Below are 20,060 nucleotides of genomic sequence, written 5' to 3'. Positions count from 1 at the left end.
GAAATTACAATAAAGGCTCCAGTCTTTTGAAACTCACTATTGATGCGCTTCATCACGGTTCATACATCTGTTACACCTTCATCAGACCATTGCATCAGAAACTGCTTAATATCTGTGTCATATCATCATGGCAATAGACCACATTGCTTGATTGAAGGGAATTATACTTTTCTGAGAAAAGAGGTTATTACCGTAGCCTCTGCACTTGGGCAGCTTATCAGCTTGTTCCTATTGGTAATGTCCCATTCCTTAGTCATTTCACTTAATTACACACTCGAGTGTTCTCTGAGTATAAAAAGGAGACGCTTTTTTAAGTGTCCCTTCTTCCCTTTTAGAATTATGAACACATTTTGGTAAAACTGTATCATGTTAATGTTTATATGTCAACATCATTGTTGATTGCTCTGGAGACTAGATTCTCAAGTTGTCTTCGATGGTTGGTTATAGATACAGCCAGTAGCCCACTTAAGCCACTGGAGGGTTTTTGTTTTATGAAACATGAGCCATTTCCATCCAGTGACCAGTTAGGGAAATAAAGAGTCCACTCAGCTAGGGCCCCAGTTGCCGGGGTAAACATTAAACAGCTCGTGTGTTGCAGGTTCTGTTCCCTGCTAAAGATTGTCTCACTCAACAGCCATACACGCCATCAGCATGAAGCACACCTTGAGGATGTGGCTGAGGTTTCTTTTTTAAAGGAAGTTTTGTCATCTCTGCGATCCAGGCAGTTACGCAAAGATGTCCGTTTCTTATAATAAACAATTGATGTGCAACATTCTGGTCACTAAAAATGCTCAGAGTTCATGGTTACAGAGGATTGGCAGTGCTGTGACCCCAATTCAGGAACCCTTGGTTCACCAAACCTGTACCCAGCCAACAAAGTCTAAGCTCCTCAAGACGCTTGCCATTTGGCACAACTCACTAGCAGAGGCAGTGTGCATTACACCTCCCCTGTCCACCTTGACCCTCACAATAACAGATAAATGGCGAGAAGTGGACCAGTTACTTGGCCTTTTTGTTATCTAGATCTGAAGCTCCTTCGTTGTTCTTTCTGAAAGCATGTTGGGATTTCCAGTGTATTGAACCCCAGCACAATATACAAAGAATCTTTGTTCCCATATTGTGGAAGTCAGTCCCCAGGAATTCATCAGCTCATGTGTGATTTGATCAACAGCAGGTTTTGATGCTTTTATCAATTCTAATGAATAGCTGTTCTAACATTTCATGTAAAAAAAGAATTTTATGTGATTTGTATGTTGTGGTCATGTTTTTTACTTATAATAGTGGAAAGTTATAGAAAATGAGTTGTAACACTGAAGTAAAGCAATCCCGGACCCATGATGTCCTCTCTGCTATGTGTCAGATTTCGCAAAATCCTTTTACCTCAGTCGGGGTGTTCCTCGAGGTTTTTTGTCTCTGAGCTTCAGATCATGAGTTAGCCTTGGTAGCCTGTTAGGCATTGTGTGTGTCCAAACCATTCCAGCTACTGTGAGGTTATTTTGTCTTGTAGTCCTACACCTTGTGCCTGTTTTGGATTTCTTCATTTTGTATTCCACCTTGCTGTGTCTTTCTGACCATGCTAAGAACAAACGAACTACCTGAATTCTACTGATGTCCTTATTCTAATGTTTCACAAGTCAAACTGAGCATGTAATAGACTTCACAGATGACTCGCAATTTTTAGTGGTAGTTTCTTGTTCCAAATTAGGCCTTTAACTATTTGATAGAAGTTGCTACCTGCTTGAATTATGTAAGTGATTTCTTTGTCAATAGAACCAGAATTGGAGACAACACTCCCAAGATATTTGAAATGATGGACCTTGTGTAGCTGTTTCCCCTTTGTTTTGACTTGTCATGTTGGTTGCCCACACCTCTTTGACGGTTATCTCACTTCTCTCCCAGCTGAAGATGATACGTATACTTTAGCAGCTTCTGCCCAGATGTTTATTTGTACTTGAAGGTCTTATTTAGAGGCATGCCACAGATACATATCATCAGCAATTAGCATGAATTTCATTTTTTTCAACTCCAATTGTTTGATGTGCTTTTCTATGGATCTTTTTCATTATCTATGTCTGCATTTACAACTATACTCTGCAAACTAACATGAGGTGCACGGCAGACGATACGTCTCATTTTACCAGTTACTAGGGTCTTTTCCTGTTCCATTCACATATGGAATGTGGGAAGAATGATTGTTTGATTGCCTCTGTGTGTGCAGTAATTATTCTGATCTTATCCTAACAATCCCTATGTGAGCAATACGTAGGAGGTTGTAGTATATCCATAGAGTAATCATTTAAAGCCAGTTCTTGAAACTTTATTAATGGACTTTCTGGGGATAGTTTATATTCTGTCTTCAAGAGTCTGCCAGTTCAGTTACTTCAGTATCTTTGTGGAATTCTCCCACAGATTAAACAAATCTATGACCATGTGTGTTGCCCTATTCTGTATACGTTCAATAACCCCTGTTAGTCCTATCTAGTCTGGGTCCCACACACTTGAGCAATATTCTAGAACCAGTCACACAAGTGATTTGTAAGCAATCTCCTGTGCAGATTGATTGCACTTCCCTGGTATTCTACTAATAAACCAAAGATTACCATCTGCTTTACCCATGACTGAACTTATGTGATCATTCCATTTCGTATCCCTTCAGAGCATTACACCCAGGTATCTGTACAAGTTGCCCTATTCCAACAGAAGACTTATTGATATTATAGTAATAGGATACTCCGTTTTTGTGTTTTGTGAAGTCCAAAATTTTACATTTCTCAACATTTCAAACAAGTTGCCAATCTCTGTGCCATGTTGAAATCTTTTCAAGATATGACTGAATATTTATGCAGCTTCTCTCAAATAGTACTTCATTATAGAGAACTGCCTCATCTGCAAAAGCATAATTTTACGATTAATATTGTGTGCAAGGTCATTAATATATAACAAAGGTCCAAACACACTTCCCTGGGGCACACCCAAAGTTACTTCTACATCTGACGATGACTCTTGATCCAAGATAACCTCTTGTGTCTTCACACTGAAAAGTCCTCAGTCCAATCAGAAATTTCACTTGATACCCCATATGATCAAACTTTTGGCAATAAGAGTAGATGCAATACTGAATCAAATGCTTTTCAGAAATCAAGAAACACTGCATTTACTTGGCTGCCTTGATCCAAAGCTTTCAGTATGACATGAGAAAAGTGCAAGTTGGGTTTCACATGATTAATGTTTTCGAAATCCATGCTGGTTGGCATTGAGGAGCTCATTCCGTTCAAGATACCTCATTGTGTTTGAGGCAAGAATATGTTCTAAGATTCTACAACAAATCGGCATCAGTGATTTTGGACGGTAACTTTGTGGATTACTTCTCCTACCCTTCTTGTAGACAGATGTGACCTGTTCCTTTTTCCATGAACTGGGCACGGTTTTTGTTCAAGGGATCTACGTTACATTATAGTCAAAGAGGAGCTAACTCAGTCGCAAATTCAGTATAGAATGTGACAGGGATTCCATCAGGGCCTGGAACTTTGTTCAATTTTATTATTCCTATACATCCAGATGATTTTTACTGACAACCAGTTTCAGTCTTGTAACAGACCATCAGCAGGTTCCCATATCATAATAAAAGACTCAAATGTGAACCTGAGTAACAGACGCCACTACTGGAAAAACTTATGTAATGAAAGTGGCTTCTTCTTGTGGTTTTTAGTGTGCTGGGTTGGGTCGTAATATGCAGCTTTAATCATATATATTTTATATACTGTTCCAATTAATAAAATACAAATTAGAAATTTTGGTAGCCGTGATTGCATTTGCTAAGAAATGTCATAACTGCTATGATAAGCTCTTGGGATACTCATCCTTTTGTGAAAGAAACTTGCGGATCTGGAAAAAAGGGAGCAACTTTGTGACAGCATTACTCAAAGAAGAAGAATGTTTGAATTATTTTTGTGAGAAGTTCCTCGTCAATCACAGCGAAAATGAAAGATTGGTTTATTGGAGGTGACATTCAGAAAATGATTTTCCAGTCCAATTTTGAATCAAATGTGACTCCAGATGAAAGTTGTGAAAAGGATTCATATTATATTTATGTTGTAGAGAACATACAGAAAGGGGTCAAGAAATTAGACTGTTTTGATGAGCCTCAAAATTCACTTCTTAAACATTCATCTTACTTTATTTACTGAAAGTTTAGGTGATGTGTGTGAAGAACAAACAAAGTGTGTGTGTGTGTGTGTGTGTGTGTGTGTGTGTGTGTGTGTGTGTGTGTGTGTGTGTGTGTGTGTGTCAGAGTCTTCAGAAGCCAGTATCGGGGCTGCTGGAATATTGGTATGGTGGGAGACTGCTGTTGGTCAACTTGTGGAAACATGCAGTTCATCAGAAAAAAGTAATATTAGATGCTTTAAAGAGAAGAGAGAAAATAAGATATAAGACAATGGACATATAATTCACATTGAAAAACTGAATTAATTTTCATTCCAAATAAGGTGTTTTGCTAATTTTCCAGTGTAAATTAGGTGTTTTGCTAATTTTTTTAGTTTATAATGAAGTCACGTTACGACAATTCTATGCATGATACAAGAAACTCAATCAGATTTGGATTCAATACCCAAAAATTTGTTTGATTAAGTCTGACAATTTTCTTCCCCGTGTAATCAAGTACCATCAAACTTGAGCGACGAGTTCTGAATTAACCTGTCGGCTATAAAATTGCCGTGAAAATATCTGTAACGTGAAGCCCAGCTAATTACATTGAGCAAAAGACTGCCATGATTAGGTGGGCTTCACAGTTTCAGATATGTACATGATAATTGTGTTGCTGACAGAGTAATTTTCTAAGAAAAAACAATGTATATTGAAACTTAACCTGTAAAACTGAGAATTCATATTTCATTGATCTTCTACATTGTAAGGTGGAGAAAAGTACATTTTACTTCAGTTGAATATGGCTAAAATAGCTAGTGAGATTGATAAGGTTGGAAACAAAACAGTCAAATTTTTTTACTGTTATTATTTTTAGCTGTAAAAGTGGTGTACAATTATTTCTATATCCATCCTTTGTGTTGATTTTCTTTGTTTTAGCTCTGACCCCTTTCTGGAGTTCCAGAGAGTTGGAGAAAATGGCAGTTATCATGTAGTCCACAGGACAGAAGTGATAAAGTGGACATTGAATCCTAACTGGAAACCCTTTGTAATGCCAGTCAGAACCTTGTGTGCTGCCGATATGGATCGCTCAATTAAAATTGTGTGCTACGACTGGAACCGCAGTGGGAGCCACAGCCTCATTGGTGAATTCTGTACAACATTACGAGAACTCTCAAATGGTCCAGGACCTGCCACTGTCTTCCACTGTATACATCCTCGCAAACAGGTAAGATGGAATATTGGCATTGAGATATAGTTCAAGAGTAAAAATAAATGTATATTTAATAGAAATTATTTTAGCTTTTTCTCTTAATGGTATTGCTGGTTAACTTGTGTGCCAGCTAATAAAAACTAAATGGTGTAAGTTTTAAATGCTCAGGCCTTTCTTCATTACTGAAACATTTTAAGAAACTGCAGTACTGTATTTAGTCAGTGTAAGTTTTAAATGCTCAGGCCTTTCTTCATTACTGAAACATTTTAAGAAACTGCAGTACTGTATTTAGTCAATATCTTAGAAAACAAAATTTCAGGGTATTGCCTTTACAGTATTACTTCCAACAGAAAGTGTCACATACTTTGAGGTACATCAAAATTAATAATGATTGATTCTCTGGCTTTCCGCTTCATTCAATAAGGCTTTGAATTGCATTTAAAACTCTTCTCTAATAAGAGTTAATTTGGAGTTGAAATGACTGCATATGTTGGCTGTAGGTCATATATTGGTGTGATTCTTGTTGAGTCTCTCAGTAGATGGAATTATGCTAGGTGTGACCTTCACCTCAACAGGAAAGGGAAGGGTAAACTAACTGGGCTAATAGCAGAAAATTTAAGGGGTGGTAAGCACTGTTATAACTGGTAAAATACCTATGGTTGTAGGTGTCACAGAAGTGCCTTTTTTTGGATGGGGGGACAGAAAAAAAGAGTTTTTAAGAGGGGTTTGGATTGAAACAAATCTTCAGTTTGAGAAAGAAATGAAACAGCATAATTCTGGCATACTGCAACAGCACAAACAGTTGTTGGTTAAAAATTTTCAGCAACAAGCAAAAATTTTATTTCCATCCAATTTTATCTCAGTCAGTGTGAAGTGTCAGCTATCTTCATTGCATCAAAATATTCAAGGACTAAGAAATGAAATTAATGAACCACTCTGCATTAATGAATTAGTCATAAAACCCAGCTGATATAATCTGCTCCTCTGAACATCATTTGACCACTGGTATAGTTGTGTTAAATGTACAGGACTTAGGTTAGCATCCCACTTTTTTAGAGGAGAAATGGAGAAAGGAGGAATTGCCATATTCATCAGGAACTATCATAAATTTAAGAACATAAATATTCAAAAATTTTATGTAGAGTGGCAAATGGAAGCATGTGCAACAAGTAGAATTTTGTGAAATCTCCTCCATAATAGTAAGGTATTCTGAGCATCTACATATAACTTTAATCTGTTTATAAATTACAACATTTATCCAATTCAAAAACAAGGTTTTTTTCCAAAATTCGTCATTCGAAAAACATGGGGTCATCATATATTGGCAAATTAAACTATTGCAGCTGAGATCAACATTTTTACAGTGTTTGATAGATTAATGTAGGGGTTGTCTTACATTTACAGTTGAAGCTTTGTCTATTGAGGTTTCATACAAATTTATTTAGAAGAATTCCAAAGGTTAGGGCTTGGCATACAATACTTTTGTTTGAATACGCTCGAGATTTCCTGACACGCCGAAGTGCTCAATATTATCGGTCTTGCTCGAACAATAACATGACATTTGACTCATGGCACTAGTGCAATGGATACATGAAAAAATCGTGAACTGGTAACTACAAAAATCCAATGCTCTGCATAAAAAAAAATAACAATTTTGTGAGACACAAGAGGAAATAGCATTAAATTATATCAACTTACAATCTTTTGTTGTATTTGAACAGGTTTACAACAAAAATTCTCTTACATGTATGGATACCCCACACTTACATTTACATGCTGCTTTTTAAGTAAAGATACATTCAAAGGTGAAAAACTTGTACTTCAAAAGCCATTACTTGATTCTGAACCCAAGTCAGTTTATTTGGTTATTAAAAACAAAGGGGGGGGGGGGGGGGTTTGCAGATGAGAAAACTGTTCATGTATTAAAATACTGGGGATAAACATTGCCAGCTTTTATCAGTCTTACAGTGAAATGTTGACATTCAGATGAAACGAGAAAAGAAATTAATCCAGAATTAAATGTCTAACAGTTGAAGCAAATCACATTATACTGACTGCAGTTGTTACCACAAGAATAAAATACAGTGGAAAGGCCTGTTGTGGAAAAGCAAAAGTTTGAGATGTGGACTGAATCGGGATTATAATCTTTTATTTGTGTATTAGTTACTGTTGTTACGTATGACTTGCACCCTGGAAGATGTTGCTGTCTGTGTCAAGCACAGCATTACGGAAGGCCTGAGGAGAAACAGTGACATCAGCTTGGCTGAGAAATATTGTGAGTATAGGGATGGGAGAGGTGAGTGGACAGTGGATTTCATATGGGAATCTATACTGCATACTTTGGCTTGTTATAATCATTTTTAAACTGCAGTTTGCCTCAGTCCATTTGTACCTGAAATCAAATTGATTTTAAAATTGGGCAAATACTCAACAATAGAATACCTTTCTAAGGAGATGCTAAAAATGTAGACTGGGGCCAGTGGCATATTTACATGTTTTCTGCAGCATTGTTGCCAATGCTGACCTTGAGGTATGATGGGAACTATAGGGGGGGGGGGGGGGGGGGTCAGCTGCAGTTCTACACAGCCAACGAGAGGGTGACAGGCAGACGATATGTTTTTGTAGCAAAAGAAATTGTAAGATTCTCATGTCCACATAGAAGTGAAATATACTGTTTGTTTGGAAAAAAGACATCACAGCATATTTGGAAGAAACAATCAAATATTTGTGACAGTAAAGATACAAGTTTCCTAGGTGTCCTGTTAGGGTGATGATTAAAAATGATGGTACCACAGATGACAGACTAAACAAAAAAGACAGTGAAGATAAAAATTAATGTAAACAATTTCTTTATGTAAACAATTTCTTTTTGTTTATCTGAAAACAAAGATGGTGTAACTTACCAAACAAAAGTGTTGGTATGTTGATAGAGACACAAACATACACACAAAATTCAAGCTATCGCAACCCACGGTTGCTCCATCAGGAAAGAGGGAAGGAGAGGGAAAGATGAAAGGATGTGGGTTTTAAGGGAGAGGGTAAGGAGTCATTCCAATCCCAGAAGCAGAAAGACTTACCTTAGGGGGGAAAAAAGGACAGGTATACACTCGCGCGCGCACACACACACACACACACATATCCATCCGCACATATACAGACACGTGCGGGGAGGAGGGGGGGCAAGTGCTTGCTAATATGATTTCTGCTCTGCCCCCACCACCCCCAATGTAGTTTGCCAGTTGCAGTGAGTCAGAGTAAAGGTAGGAGGATAATCAGCACCAGTTCTTCCCACACTGCCCACAGTATTTTGGACATCAAACCCATGTGATGGCAGTGCGGTTGCAGTTTAACAAGCACTACAAGCACCCTTGGCAGTTGTATGCAGCCTAGATCTCTAATATTCAGGGCCTTTTACACAAGTGTCATTTTGAGTGCCCCAAATGTGACAAAACGCGAACTCGCTAATTTGGGATGTGATTGTCAGGTTAGCTCCTGATCACGAGTTTCAGGCTATGGTGTTGATGATGTCCTATCCTTCTTTTGCTGACATTGCCCAAATAGCAGAATTGCATGAACTTAAAGCAGTTGCAAGGAAAGTCCTTGCCATCTTGAAATTTCCATCATGGTTTGCTGCAAGGCAAGAGCCTCCTGCTGATCAGACTCCAAATTGGGCACCACCAGTAGCTGCAATAGCACATCAGCATTTTCTAGCCTTTCATTTCAGCAGTCTAGCTGGGTTGACTGTAGAATTTCTCTACATGGATCAAATGTGGCACATCTTTTTCCTCCTGTGTGATCAGCGTAGTGTTGTCCAGGGGTTCTCATGCTTGCCACAGAGGAGCATGCATCACACTTGTTCAAGGCAATGGACAGGTGGCTCAATTGAGTGTGCATGGTAAACAGTTTCCAGTGCCCAGGATATCACCAGGTGGCCTCACCTCCCACCATGTCGCAGGGTGTTGGAGCTGCTGATGTCAGTGCAGTGGCATCATGGGACTGCTCACCCTCACTCAAGTTGAGCTCAGTAGGTTCACACCACTTGCTCCATCATACTTCTCTTAAGTGGCATTTTTTGGGACCTCAGCATTACTCTCCTTATGCTTGTTGGGCCAGCCAGTGGTCCTGCCCCGATAGCCATTTATTGCATGTTCACGATGACTGCTTGCATGTGGAGGCCATGTTTGGGGTATGCAACAGTTTGTGACAGTTGATAGACTGTGAGTCAGTCACTGGACACCCTGTTGTTTTCATTGGACTTTGGAGTTGCCTCCAGTGCCCCACATGTATCACCTTGGCGTATTTTGGTGACATTGTTGTGGATAAGTAGCCAGTCAAATTTCAGTTAGACACAGGAGCAACAGTCAGCATAATTAACTTAGATCCATACAGGCTCTTGGTGCCTGGAGTCGCAACAGCTCCTCCATCACATTTTGTATTATAGTAAACAGTGAAGTCTTTTGCGGGGGCAATTCTCCATCTCTGCACATTATAAGAATGTGGAATGGCAACTTACCTTGCTTGTGATCAATTCGTCATGGACACATATTATCTTTGGGATCAACGTGTTTTCTGTTTTTGGCTTCCAGATTGTGGGCAAAGTCCATTTATTGTCTAAATCCATTCCTTTGAAAGATTCGGACTCCTTGCTACATTCCTACAGCCCACTGTTGGAGAATACCTGGGCCAAGCAGAAAATTTTGAGGCACATGTTTCTTTTAAGCTGTCGGTGGTACCCAACCCCCACCCCATATTCCCTTCACCGTCCACAACACTTGAAAGGCTGAGTTGCAGCATTGGCAGGATCAGGACATCATTTTTCCTATTTTGTCGAGTTGGTGGACCACCCCTTTGGTGTTGATTCAGAAGCCCAGCAGCACCATGTGCCTTTGCAGCAGTGTATCACAGATTCGTATCCCATTCCATGGCAGGCAGAGTAGTTGGCAAAGTAGTTGGCAAAGTTGTTGGGGGGCAAGTGTTTTTCCTGTTCCGACTTGTGTGATACTTACCTGCCGTTGCTGTCGACATGATTTCTCCGACTTTTCTGGTCCTCAGCATCCCCTTCGAACTTTACCGGATTAATCGCTTGCCTTTTTGAATCTTGTATGTGCTAAGAATTTACCAATGGTTTTGGGGGCAGTTGATTCAGGACATTACCTGTTCTGTTAATTACCTTGATGGCATTTGGGTCATGGGTCCTACTCAGGAGGAGCAGTTATGAAACCTTCAGACAGTTTTTCAATACCTTCCAGATAATGGCCTTCATTGCAGACTGGAGAAGTGTAGTTTTTTTTCCCTGAAAGTACAGTTTTTATCATGCACATAGTAAATATGGTCTTGTCTCCACAGACCTCCACATAACCACATCTAGGCCATTGTCAACCTGCCAATGTCCAAGTACCTGAAAAAAGTTCCCGTGTTGGGGGGGGGGGGGATGTGTAATATTTTGTATTATGCTCAGTTCATTCCCCAGGCCACACACATTTTCCACCCTTTTAACTGGGTTCACCACAAGGGCGTTAAATTTCTGTGGTCTGTGGAATATCGACAAGCTTTCAGTCTTTCTAGCAGTGTTTGTGCTTTGCTCCCTGTTTGGCTTCCTTTACACTGGCTAGACCATTAACCATGGCCTGTGACACTCCAGTATGACGTTGGTGCTGTCCTGTCCCATCAGACGCCGGACAGCACCGAACAGCCTATCACTTATGCATCAAAGACACTTTATGCTGCAAAGCATACTCATTCACATGTGGAAAAGGAGGCACTAGCTAGTATGTTTGGGGTCAAGAAGTTCCACATGTTCCTGTAAGAGGTGAAGTTCCTCCTCATCACTGACCACAAGCCATTGATTTGCTTATTTGGCCCTCGTTCCAAGCTGCCAGGTAGGACTGCCCACCCGTTGCACCATAGCCCCTCTTTCTCAGTAATTTTTATTACATCATTCATTACCTCTCCACTGTCCAGCCTGCAAATGCTGATGCACTATTGCAGATACTGGTGGCACCCGATTTGTAGTTTGATCGGCAGGTGGCTCTTTTGTTTGTGTTGGATGATGCCTTGCAGCAAACCGTGATGGAGTTTCCACTGACATAACACAAAGTTATGACCACCACGGCCACCAACGTGTTTGTGTGGCTTTTCATTTCAGCAGTCCATTTCAGTTGGCTGGAGCATGTCTCTTTTGGTTTCTCATGCTTGCCACAGAGGAGCACGCATTGCACTTGTATGAAGGCAACAGCGCAGCATCACTTCTGCTTTCCAGCGATTGATCGGGACATCGAACATCTGGGGCTTATCCATATAACCAGCCATCACTTCTGCTTTCCAGCAATTGATTGTGGCATCGAGCATCTGGGGCTTGTCCATATAACCAGCCTTTAGCACCTTGCCAGTTTTCTCCTTGGCCATTCGCAGGACATCCTTGGGACAGGGTGCGCATTGATTTTGCCATTCCCTCTTTGGGCAGCGTATGGTTTTTGGTGGTTGATGCATTGCCCAGTTTCCCAAGCTGTCCTCCATGTTGTCGACTGCCGTGGTTCACATGTTGTTGGTTATCTTACACCGGGACCCTGATTGTGCCCTGTGTTGTACTGAGTGCTTAGCCATTAGCCATCCACGCCAGTCAAAGGCTGAGTTCTTCCTGTGCTCATCTCTGTGTGGGTTTGGAGTCTCTGCTTCCCACTCATGGGATTCTGTTCCCAGCTGTTATCGAGCAACCTTTGGCCCTTGAAGTATCCACACTGACTGTGTGGTGAACCAGTATTTTCACACTTGTGCAGATACTAAACTACTCAAACTGATAATTATGGTCAGTAGAACAGTTCATGATGGGAGGGAACCTCCATGGTATACAATCACTGTAAAGAAACTTGTAAAGAAATAGAGATTACTGCACAATAGGTGTAAAACAAAGCTTAGCACTATAGATAGATGCGGAATGAAATATGTTTCGCTGTCAAGAGAGTAATGTGCAATGCCGTCAATGACTACCATAGCAGAATATTGTCAAATGACATTTCACAAAATCCAAAGAAATTCTGGTTGTATGTAAAGGCTGTTAGTGCCACCAAAGTTAGTGTCCACTACCTAGTGAAAGAGACAGGAACTGGAATTGTGGGTAGCAAAGTAAAAGCCAAAAGGCTTAACTCCATTTTAAAATTTTCCTTTACAAAGGAAAACCCAGGAGAACTGCCCTAGTTTGATTCTCATACCACTGAAAAGATGAATGGGATAAGTATTAGTGTCAGTGATGTTGAGAAACAGCTGAAATCATTAAAATTGAACAAAGCTCCAGGCCCCAATGGAATCCTTGTCATATTCTATATTGAATTTGCAGCTGAGTTATGCCCTCATCTAGCTATAATCTATCGTAGATCTCTCAAACAGAAAACCGTCCCCAGTTCTTGGAGAAAAGCACAGGTTTGATTGATTGATTGATTTCTTTATTAATCCATGTAACAATTTACATTGTGTGGATTTCGTCAGCAAAATCATATACAATACAATATACCTACAATTATACACATAAATTTGTATTTACACACATTTTTGAGGTACCTTAAATTAGTTTTATATCCTTGTGTAATTTGTAATTTTCTTATAGTACTGTATAATTTTTGATTTCATATTATAATTATTTCCTCATGTATTACAATGCAGGCTACTTTAATTACACTACATGTTTTAATTCAGATAGTCCATTACTGCGTAATAACTTTTATTTAATAAAAAAAAATTTAGTTTTGTTTTGAACTGTCCGATTGTGTCAATATCTTTTATTTTTTGGGGTAATTTATTATATAATTTAACAGCATTGTACAACTCAGCTCTGCTGAGTTTTAACTTTATTTTTCCTCTCTAGATGCAGATTGTATTGGTTTCTAGTTTCATAGCTGTGTACTAAAGAATTTTTCATATAGCAGTCAATATTTTTTTTTACATACATAACACTTTGAAAAATGTATTCACAGGGGACAGTTAGGATTTCCAGCTTTTGGAAATGTTCAAGGCAGTGAGCCCTACTGCCACTCTTGGTTATTATACGAATTGCTCTTTTCTGTAATTTGAAAAATATTTGAATATTTTTACTGTTGACTCCCCAAAATATTATTCCGTAGGTAATAACAGAGTGGATATAAGAAAAATATACAGATCTGACACATGTAGTATCACAAACTGCAGTCAGAATTCTCAGAGCATAGCATGCTGTAGCGATTCTGTTACTAAGTATTTTAATATGGTCTTCCCACTTTAACTGACTGTCAACATGCATACCAAGAAATTTTGTGTAGTCTACACATTCTATAGTTTCATTGTTTAACTTAAAGTTGTTATAGTGTGGTTTTTTGCAGACATAGAAGTTAACAGCATTTGTTTTTTTAAGATTTAGTGTTAGTTTATTATTGGATGCCCACTCACGTACACTGTTTAGTGTTTGTTTGGCTTTTTCTTTTAGTGCATCTGGTGATTTGTCACTGATTAGAACATCTGAGTCATCCGCAAACAATATTGTTTGTCCATGCTTGATGCTCTGTGGGAAGTCGTTTATGTAAATGAGGAATAGTACTGGGCCAAGGACACTACCCTGTGGGACACCTATATTTACATAATTTGGGTCTGAAGTATACTTTACAATATAGTTTGAGCAACTTGAAATATGTGAGATTTCAGTTATCTGTCTTCTATTTTTTAGATATGACTGGAACCATTTGTTCACAAGCCCCTTATTCCAAGTTCATCTAACTTATTTAACAATATGTTGTGGTCTACTGTATCAAACGCTTTAGTTAGATCAAGAAATATACCTGTTGTGTAGTTCCCTTTATCTAATGCTTCTAGAATGTGTTTTGTGAGGTGTGCTGTTGCTGATTCTGTGCTTTTCCCTGATTGAAATCCAAACTGGTCAACAGACAGTAAGTTGTATTTATTTAAATAATTCTTTAGCCTATCTTTCACAATAGTTTCTAATATTTTTGCAAAGCATGATAGTAGATAAATTGGCCTACAATTTTCAATTATTCCTGCATCACCTTTTTTGAAGAGAGGTAGTAATTTCGCATATTTTAAATAGTCTGGAAAGTAGCCCTGCTTGAAAGATTGATTTATAATATCAACTAAAGGTGGAAGTAGGCTCTTGATACAGTCCTTAATTATAAAAATGGAGACTTCATCCAGACCAGCAGAGTTTTTATTTATCAGTTTGCTGACTGCTTTATAGACTTCTTCCTGTGTTGTAGGGAATAACACCATTGAGTGTGATACACCATTTTTTGGCTTTTTGACCTGAGGGGCTGTTAGAAAATTTTCCTGTAATTTTATTCCTATGCTACTAAAATAATCATTTATATAGTTTGCCAAATACATTGGGTCTTTTATTAGAGTCCCTTCCTCTTTGATTTTCAAGTTTGACAGATTCATTTTCCTGGTACCAGTTTCCTGCTTCACAATCTTCCATACTGCCTTATTTTTGTTTTCAGCAGAGTGCACTATTTTGGAGTTACGAGCTCTCTTTGCTGCAAGCAATATTTTCCTATATCTTTTATAAAAGAGTGAGAAAGCAGGATTAGTTTGGCTGTGTTTAATGGAGCTCAGGTACTTTAGTGTTTCAGATGATTTTTTTGATTCCTTTTGTGACCCACTTGCTTTTTCCTGCTGTTGATAATGGACATAATACTTAAGGAAATGTTTCTTCAAAATTTAATTCAAACAATGTCATGAAACAAAATTGTTAAGGCTTTCGTGGCCACTTGTTGACAAACTGCCTATTGGCTTCTGTCTCGGGTTCTTCGGCCGACGTTCATGTAATGATTTTTCTGACGTTTCGCCAGCACGAGTGGCTGACATTGTCAAAGCTTCACCCTCCATTGCCGGTGGTGAACTGGAGGCGAGCTCGCGGGCGCAGGCTATATGTACCTGGCGCGCCAACGTCCGAGTGCTTCTCCGCGGTCATTTCCGGTGCGTTTCTCCTCTTGCTACCTGCAACGGTCGTTCGCTGCAGTACGGGAAGCCAGGATCCGTTTACCTTAAGGCTTTCCTCTTTCTTGTTGAAACTGTTCGCGTGTTTTTGGATTTTTACAGATTCTCTGAACAGGCGCGTGTGATAGTGCTTCTCTACAGACAGAACTTCCGTGTCGGCGAATTTTATTACGTGGTCGATCTCATTCAGTGCGTGCTCTGCCATGGCCGATTTCTCGACCTGCCCCAACCTGCAATGTCGCTTATGCTCTTTGATCCTGGTGTTAATGGATCGTCCAGTCATTCCGACATAAACTTTTCCGCATGTGCAAGGTATACGGTATATTCCCGACATTGCAAGTGGGTCTCTTTTCTCCTTCGCCGATCTAAGACACTCTTTGATCTTCCTTGTCGGTTTGAAAATCGTCTTTACACCGTGTTTGCGCAATATACGGCCGATTCTGAAACTTGTGCCAAACGACATCCTGGTCAGTTTTGATGTTGTTTCGTTATTTACGAAAGTGCCACTCAGCGACGCTCTGGAGCACATCGGTTCCATGTTCCCGCAAGACATCAAAAAGCTCTTCCATGCATGTCTCACCACGAGCTATTTCACGTGGAATGGCGATTTCTACGAACAGTTGGAAGGCGTCGCCATGGGTAGTCCTCTCAGTCCAGTGGTGGCCAACTTCTTCATGGAACAATTCGAAGCACAGGCACTGGACTCGGCGACTTGCAAACCTAAGGTGTGGTACAGGTACACCGATGATACTTAAGTGGTGTGGAGCCATGGTGAAGAACAGCTCGGTGAATTCCTGAGACACTTGAACAGCCTCCATGCCAACATAACATTTACCATGGAAGTAGAAAAGAACAAGAAACTGCCATTTCTAGATATGCTGGTCACAAGGGACGGCGAAAACCTGGGACACAGCGTGTATCGAAAACCGACACACACAGACAGATACCTGCACAAACTGTCAAACCACCACCCGAGCCAGAAAAGAGGCATGATTAGTACGCTCGTAACGAGAGCAGGACGAATATGTGAGCCTCAACACCTCAAACGAGAAATGAAACACCTGGAAACTGTTCTCAGGAGCAATGGGTACTCCACAAATTACATTAGAAGTGTAACAGAGCCAAACACCCGGCGAAGTAAGGAACCAGAAAAAGAAATGTCGGGTACGGCCTTTCTGCCATACATTCCCAGAGTGACGGACAGAATCGGCCGTATATTGCGCAAACACGGCGTAAAGATGATTTTCAAACCGACAAGGAAGATCAAAGAGTGTCTTAGATCGGCGAAGGAGAAAAGAGACCCACTTGCAATGTCGGGAATATACCGTATACCTTGCACATGCGGAAAAGTTTATGTCAGAATGACTGGACGATCCATTAACACCAGGATCAAAGAGCATAAGCGACATTGCAGGTTGGGGCAGGTGGAGAAATCGACCGTGGCAGAGCACGCACTGAATGAGACCGACCACGTAATAAAATTCGCCGACACGGAAGTTCTGTCTGTAGAGAAGCACTATCACACGCGCCTGTTCAGAGAATCTGTAGAAATCCAAAAACACGCGAACAGTTTCAACAAGAAAGAGGAAAGCCTTAAGGTAAATGGACCCTGGCTTCCCGTACTGCAGCGAACGACCGTCGCAGGTAGCAAGAGGAGAAACGCACTGGAAATGACCACGGAGAAGCACTCGGACGTTGGCACGCTAGGTACATATAGCCTGCGGCCGCGAGCTTGCCTCCAGTTCACCACCGGCAATGGAGAGTGAAGCTTTGACAATGCCAGCCACTCGTGCTGGCGAAACGTCAGAAAAATCATTACATGAACGTCGGCCGAAGAACCCGAGACAGAAGCCAATAGGCAGTTTGTCAATGTCATGAAATTTTTGAATTTTTCATTTGCATCTACCTCTGAGTATACTGAGTCCCATGTTTGTCCTGCTATCTGTCTGGCAAACTCATGTCTATTTTTTTAGAAAAAATTCTTCTGTAAATATGCATTTTCTTTGTTTCTTCTGGAGCCACTTTTATATTAATGATTTGAGCTGAGTGATCAGATAATCCTAGCTCTGCTACCACCACTTCACAGTTATCTTTGCCTAAATCTGTTAATACCTGATCAACAGCTGTCTTTGAGTATTTTGTTATTCTGGTTGCACTGTTAACCATTGGTACTAAATTGAAACTTTGAGCAATACTTTGTAATGAGTCCCATGTAGAATCAGGATTCAGTTTATCCACATTTAGGTCTCCACATATGATAATGTGGTTGTTTGGAGTGGATATCTTGTTAAGAAAATGATTAAGTTTGGAGAAAAAGATATTGAAGTCTCCACTAGGAGATCTGTATATACATAAGATAATCAAATTCCTACACCTGTATTGGTCCCTGATTTCAACTGCTGCCAGTTCAAAATGTTGCTCTTCACTGATTACACATAAATCGCTTCTGGTCTTATACTGATAATTTTGTTTTACATAAATACAACACCCTCCACACTTCATAGAAGTCCTACAGTATGCACACGCTAAATTATAAGACTGCACGACTAACTGATTAATTTCAGCCTCATTGCACCAATGCTCAGTGAGACAAATAACTGAGCACTCTGTAGACTCCAGCTCCACTTCTAGCTGTTGGGTCTTATTTGCTAGTTAACATATATTTTGGTGGACAACTGTTAGGTAATTTTTTCCAGCATTATTTGCATTCCCACTTTTTTTCGTTTTAATGTCGTTCTGTTTTGGTTCAACTGCTTCCTTATTATGATTACACTCACGTTTTTTGTTTGCATATGGTATTCTTGGATAGTCACCCCCTGCAGACCATATTAGTTTCCCTTATTTTTTATAATTTTACATAAATCCCGGAGCATTTTACTGAAAGTTATTGCGCCTAGTCTGTTTAGGTGCAGGCCATCCCTACCCAGACATTTGTCGTCGAGAAATTTATTTGGGTCAACAAATACAACACCAAATTCGTCGCACTGTTCCCTAATGCCATTGTTTATTTTGTTTGTATACGCGTTACTCACCGATCTCCTTTGTAGAATTCCGTTGATAACAATTCTGGAGCTTGTAAACAAACCTTTGGCTGACCGAATTACATTACCAATATCATTTATGATTTCTTCTTGTCTGCTGCTTCTAATAGAGTTTGTCCCTACGTGAATTATCACGCCTTTAAAATTTGTGTTGGAATCATTGTTGTTTTGGTTGGATTTTTCCGTGTTCCTAATGTTGTTGAAATGTTTCACAATTTGCTGTGGTCGGATTCCAGGGTGAACATCGACTTTACAGTTCGGAACCACTACATTTTTTAACATGGAATCGCCGATGACAAAGAAATCACTTTTGTCGATCTTTTTTGCTGGATTTCTTTCACATTTATCTTTTTTCTTATACGTCACAGTTTTCCACTTATATTTGCTTACAGATTTACCGCACGAATCGTTTTCCGCCACTGTTTTCACTGGGATTTGCATATGCGAGTTTACATAGGTTTGTTTACTTCCCAATAACGGAGTTTGCATGCGGGAGTTTATTGAATTTCCACATGTTTCGCTTTCTGCCACTGTTTTTGCCGGAATATGCACATGTAAGTTGTCACGGTTTTGTTTTTTGCTCGCGGACGGAGTTTGCACGAAAGAGTCCTCACATTTGTTTGTTTTGTTCTGTAATGGGTTTCCACATACGCAGCTTGCCGATTCACTTTTTAGCTTTGCGTTTTCTTCTTTCAGAAACTGAATCTCTTTTTTGAGAGTTCCGATATCACTTTGTAGCACTTTAATTATTTCTTCTTTTGACTTTATGGTACTTACAAGTTCTGATGTTTCCCACTGCAAACAGTCGGTGCATGTCCACGGAACTTCGTCACTAATGAATTTCAGGTTCACTTTTGCGCACTTCTCATGAAGCCAAAAATTGCACTTTACGCAAAAGATTCCTTTTATCACACGTTTTCTGCATTGCTTACATGTAGAATCACTGATTTTTTTTCCTTTTTGGTAGAGACAGACGTGTCGTTACACTTTTCATTCGGCGCCATCTTGTGTGAATCTCTGTCTACATCTGTCACATCTGTCTGCAAGAAGGGTAGTAGAAGTGACCCATATCATTGACATCGATTTGTTGTAGAATCATAGAACGTCTGAGCTCAAATATAATAAGATGTCTTGAACAGAATCGCCTCCTCAGTGCCAACCAGCAGGTATTTTGAAAACATCGATTGTGTGAAACCCAACTCACACTTTTCTCCTGTGGCATACTGAAAGCTGTGGATCAAGGCAACCAGGTAGATCCAGTGTTTCTTGATTTCCAGAAAAGCATTTGACTCAGTATTGCATCCATGCTTATTGTTAAAAGTGTGATCATGTGGGATATCAAGTGAAATTTGTGACTGGACTGAGGACTTTTCGGTATGGAGGACACAGCATGTTATCTTGGATGGAGAGTCATTGTCAGATGTAGAAGTAACTTCAGATGTGCCCCAGGGAAGTGTGTTGGGACAATTGCTGTTCATGTTGTATATTAATGACCTTGCAGACAATATTATTAGTAAAATCAGGCTTTTTGCAGATGATGGAGTTATCTGTAATGAAGTACTATATGAGAGAAGCTGCATAAATGTTCAGTCAGATCTTGATAAGATTTCAACATGGTGAAGAAACTGACAGCTTGCTAAATGTTCAGCAAAGTAAAATTTTGCTCTTCACAAAACAAAAAATGTGGTATC

The 20,060-nt window shown here is 39.8% G+C and overlaps 1 protein-coding gene across 2 annotated transcripts in view; it reads left to right on the top strand.

The window, feature by feature from the left end:
• The window catches only part of LOC126175403 (copine-8-like), a 206,673-nt gene that overhangs the window by 102,092 nt on the left and 84,521 nt on the right, over nucleotides 1-20,060 (top strand). For both annotated transcript variants that reach the window (XM_049922195.1, XM_049922196.1), the window contains exon 6: nucleotides 5,083-5,371. In XM_049922195.1, the coding sequence (XP_049778152.1) occupies nucleotides 5,083-5,371 (289 nt within the window). The remainder of the gene's footprint in view (nucleotides 1-5,082; nucleotides 5,372-20,060) is intronic.

This window comes from Schistocerca cancellata, chromosome 3 (genome assembly GCF_023864275.1).
Source record: "Schistocerca cancellata isolate TAMUIC-IGC-003103 chromosome 3, iqSchCanc2.1, whole genome shotgun sequence".
Classification (NCBI taxonomy): domain Eukaryota; kingdom Metazoa; phylum Arthropoda; class Insecta; order Orthoptera; family Acrididae; genus Schistocerca; species Schistocerca cancellata.
This window is presented reverse-complemented; position numbering and strand designations above follow the sequence as displayed.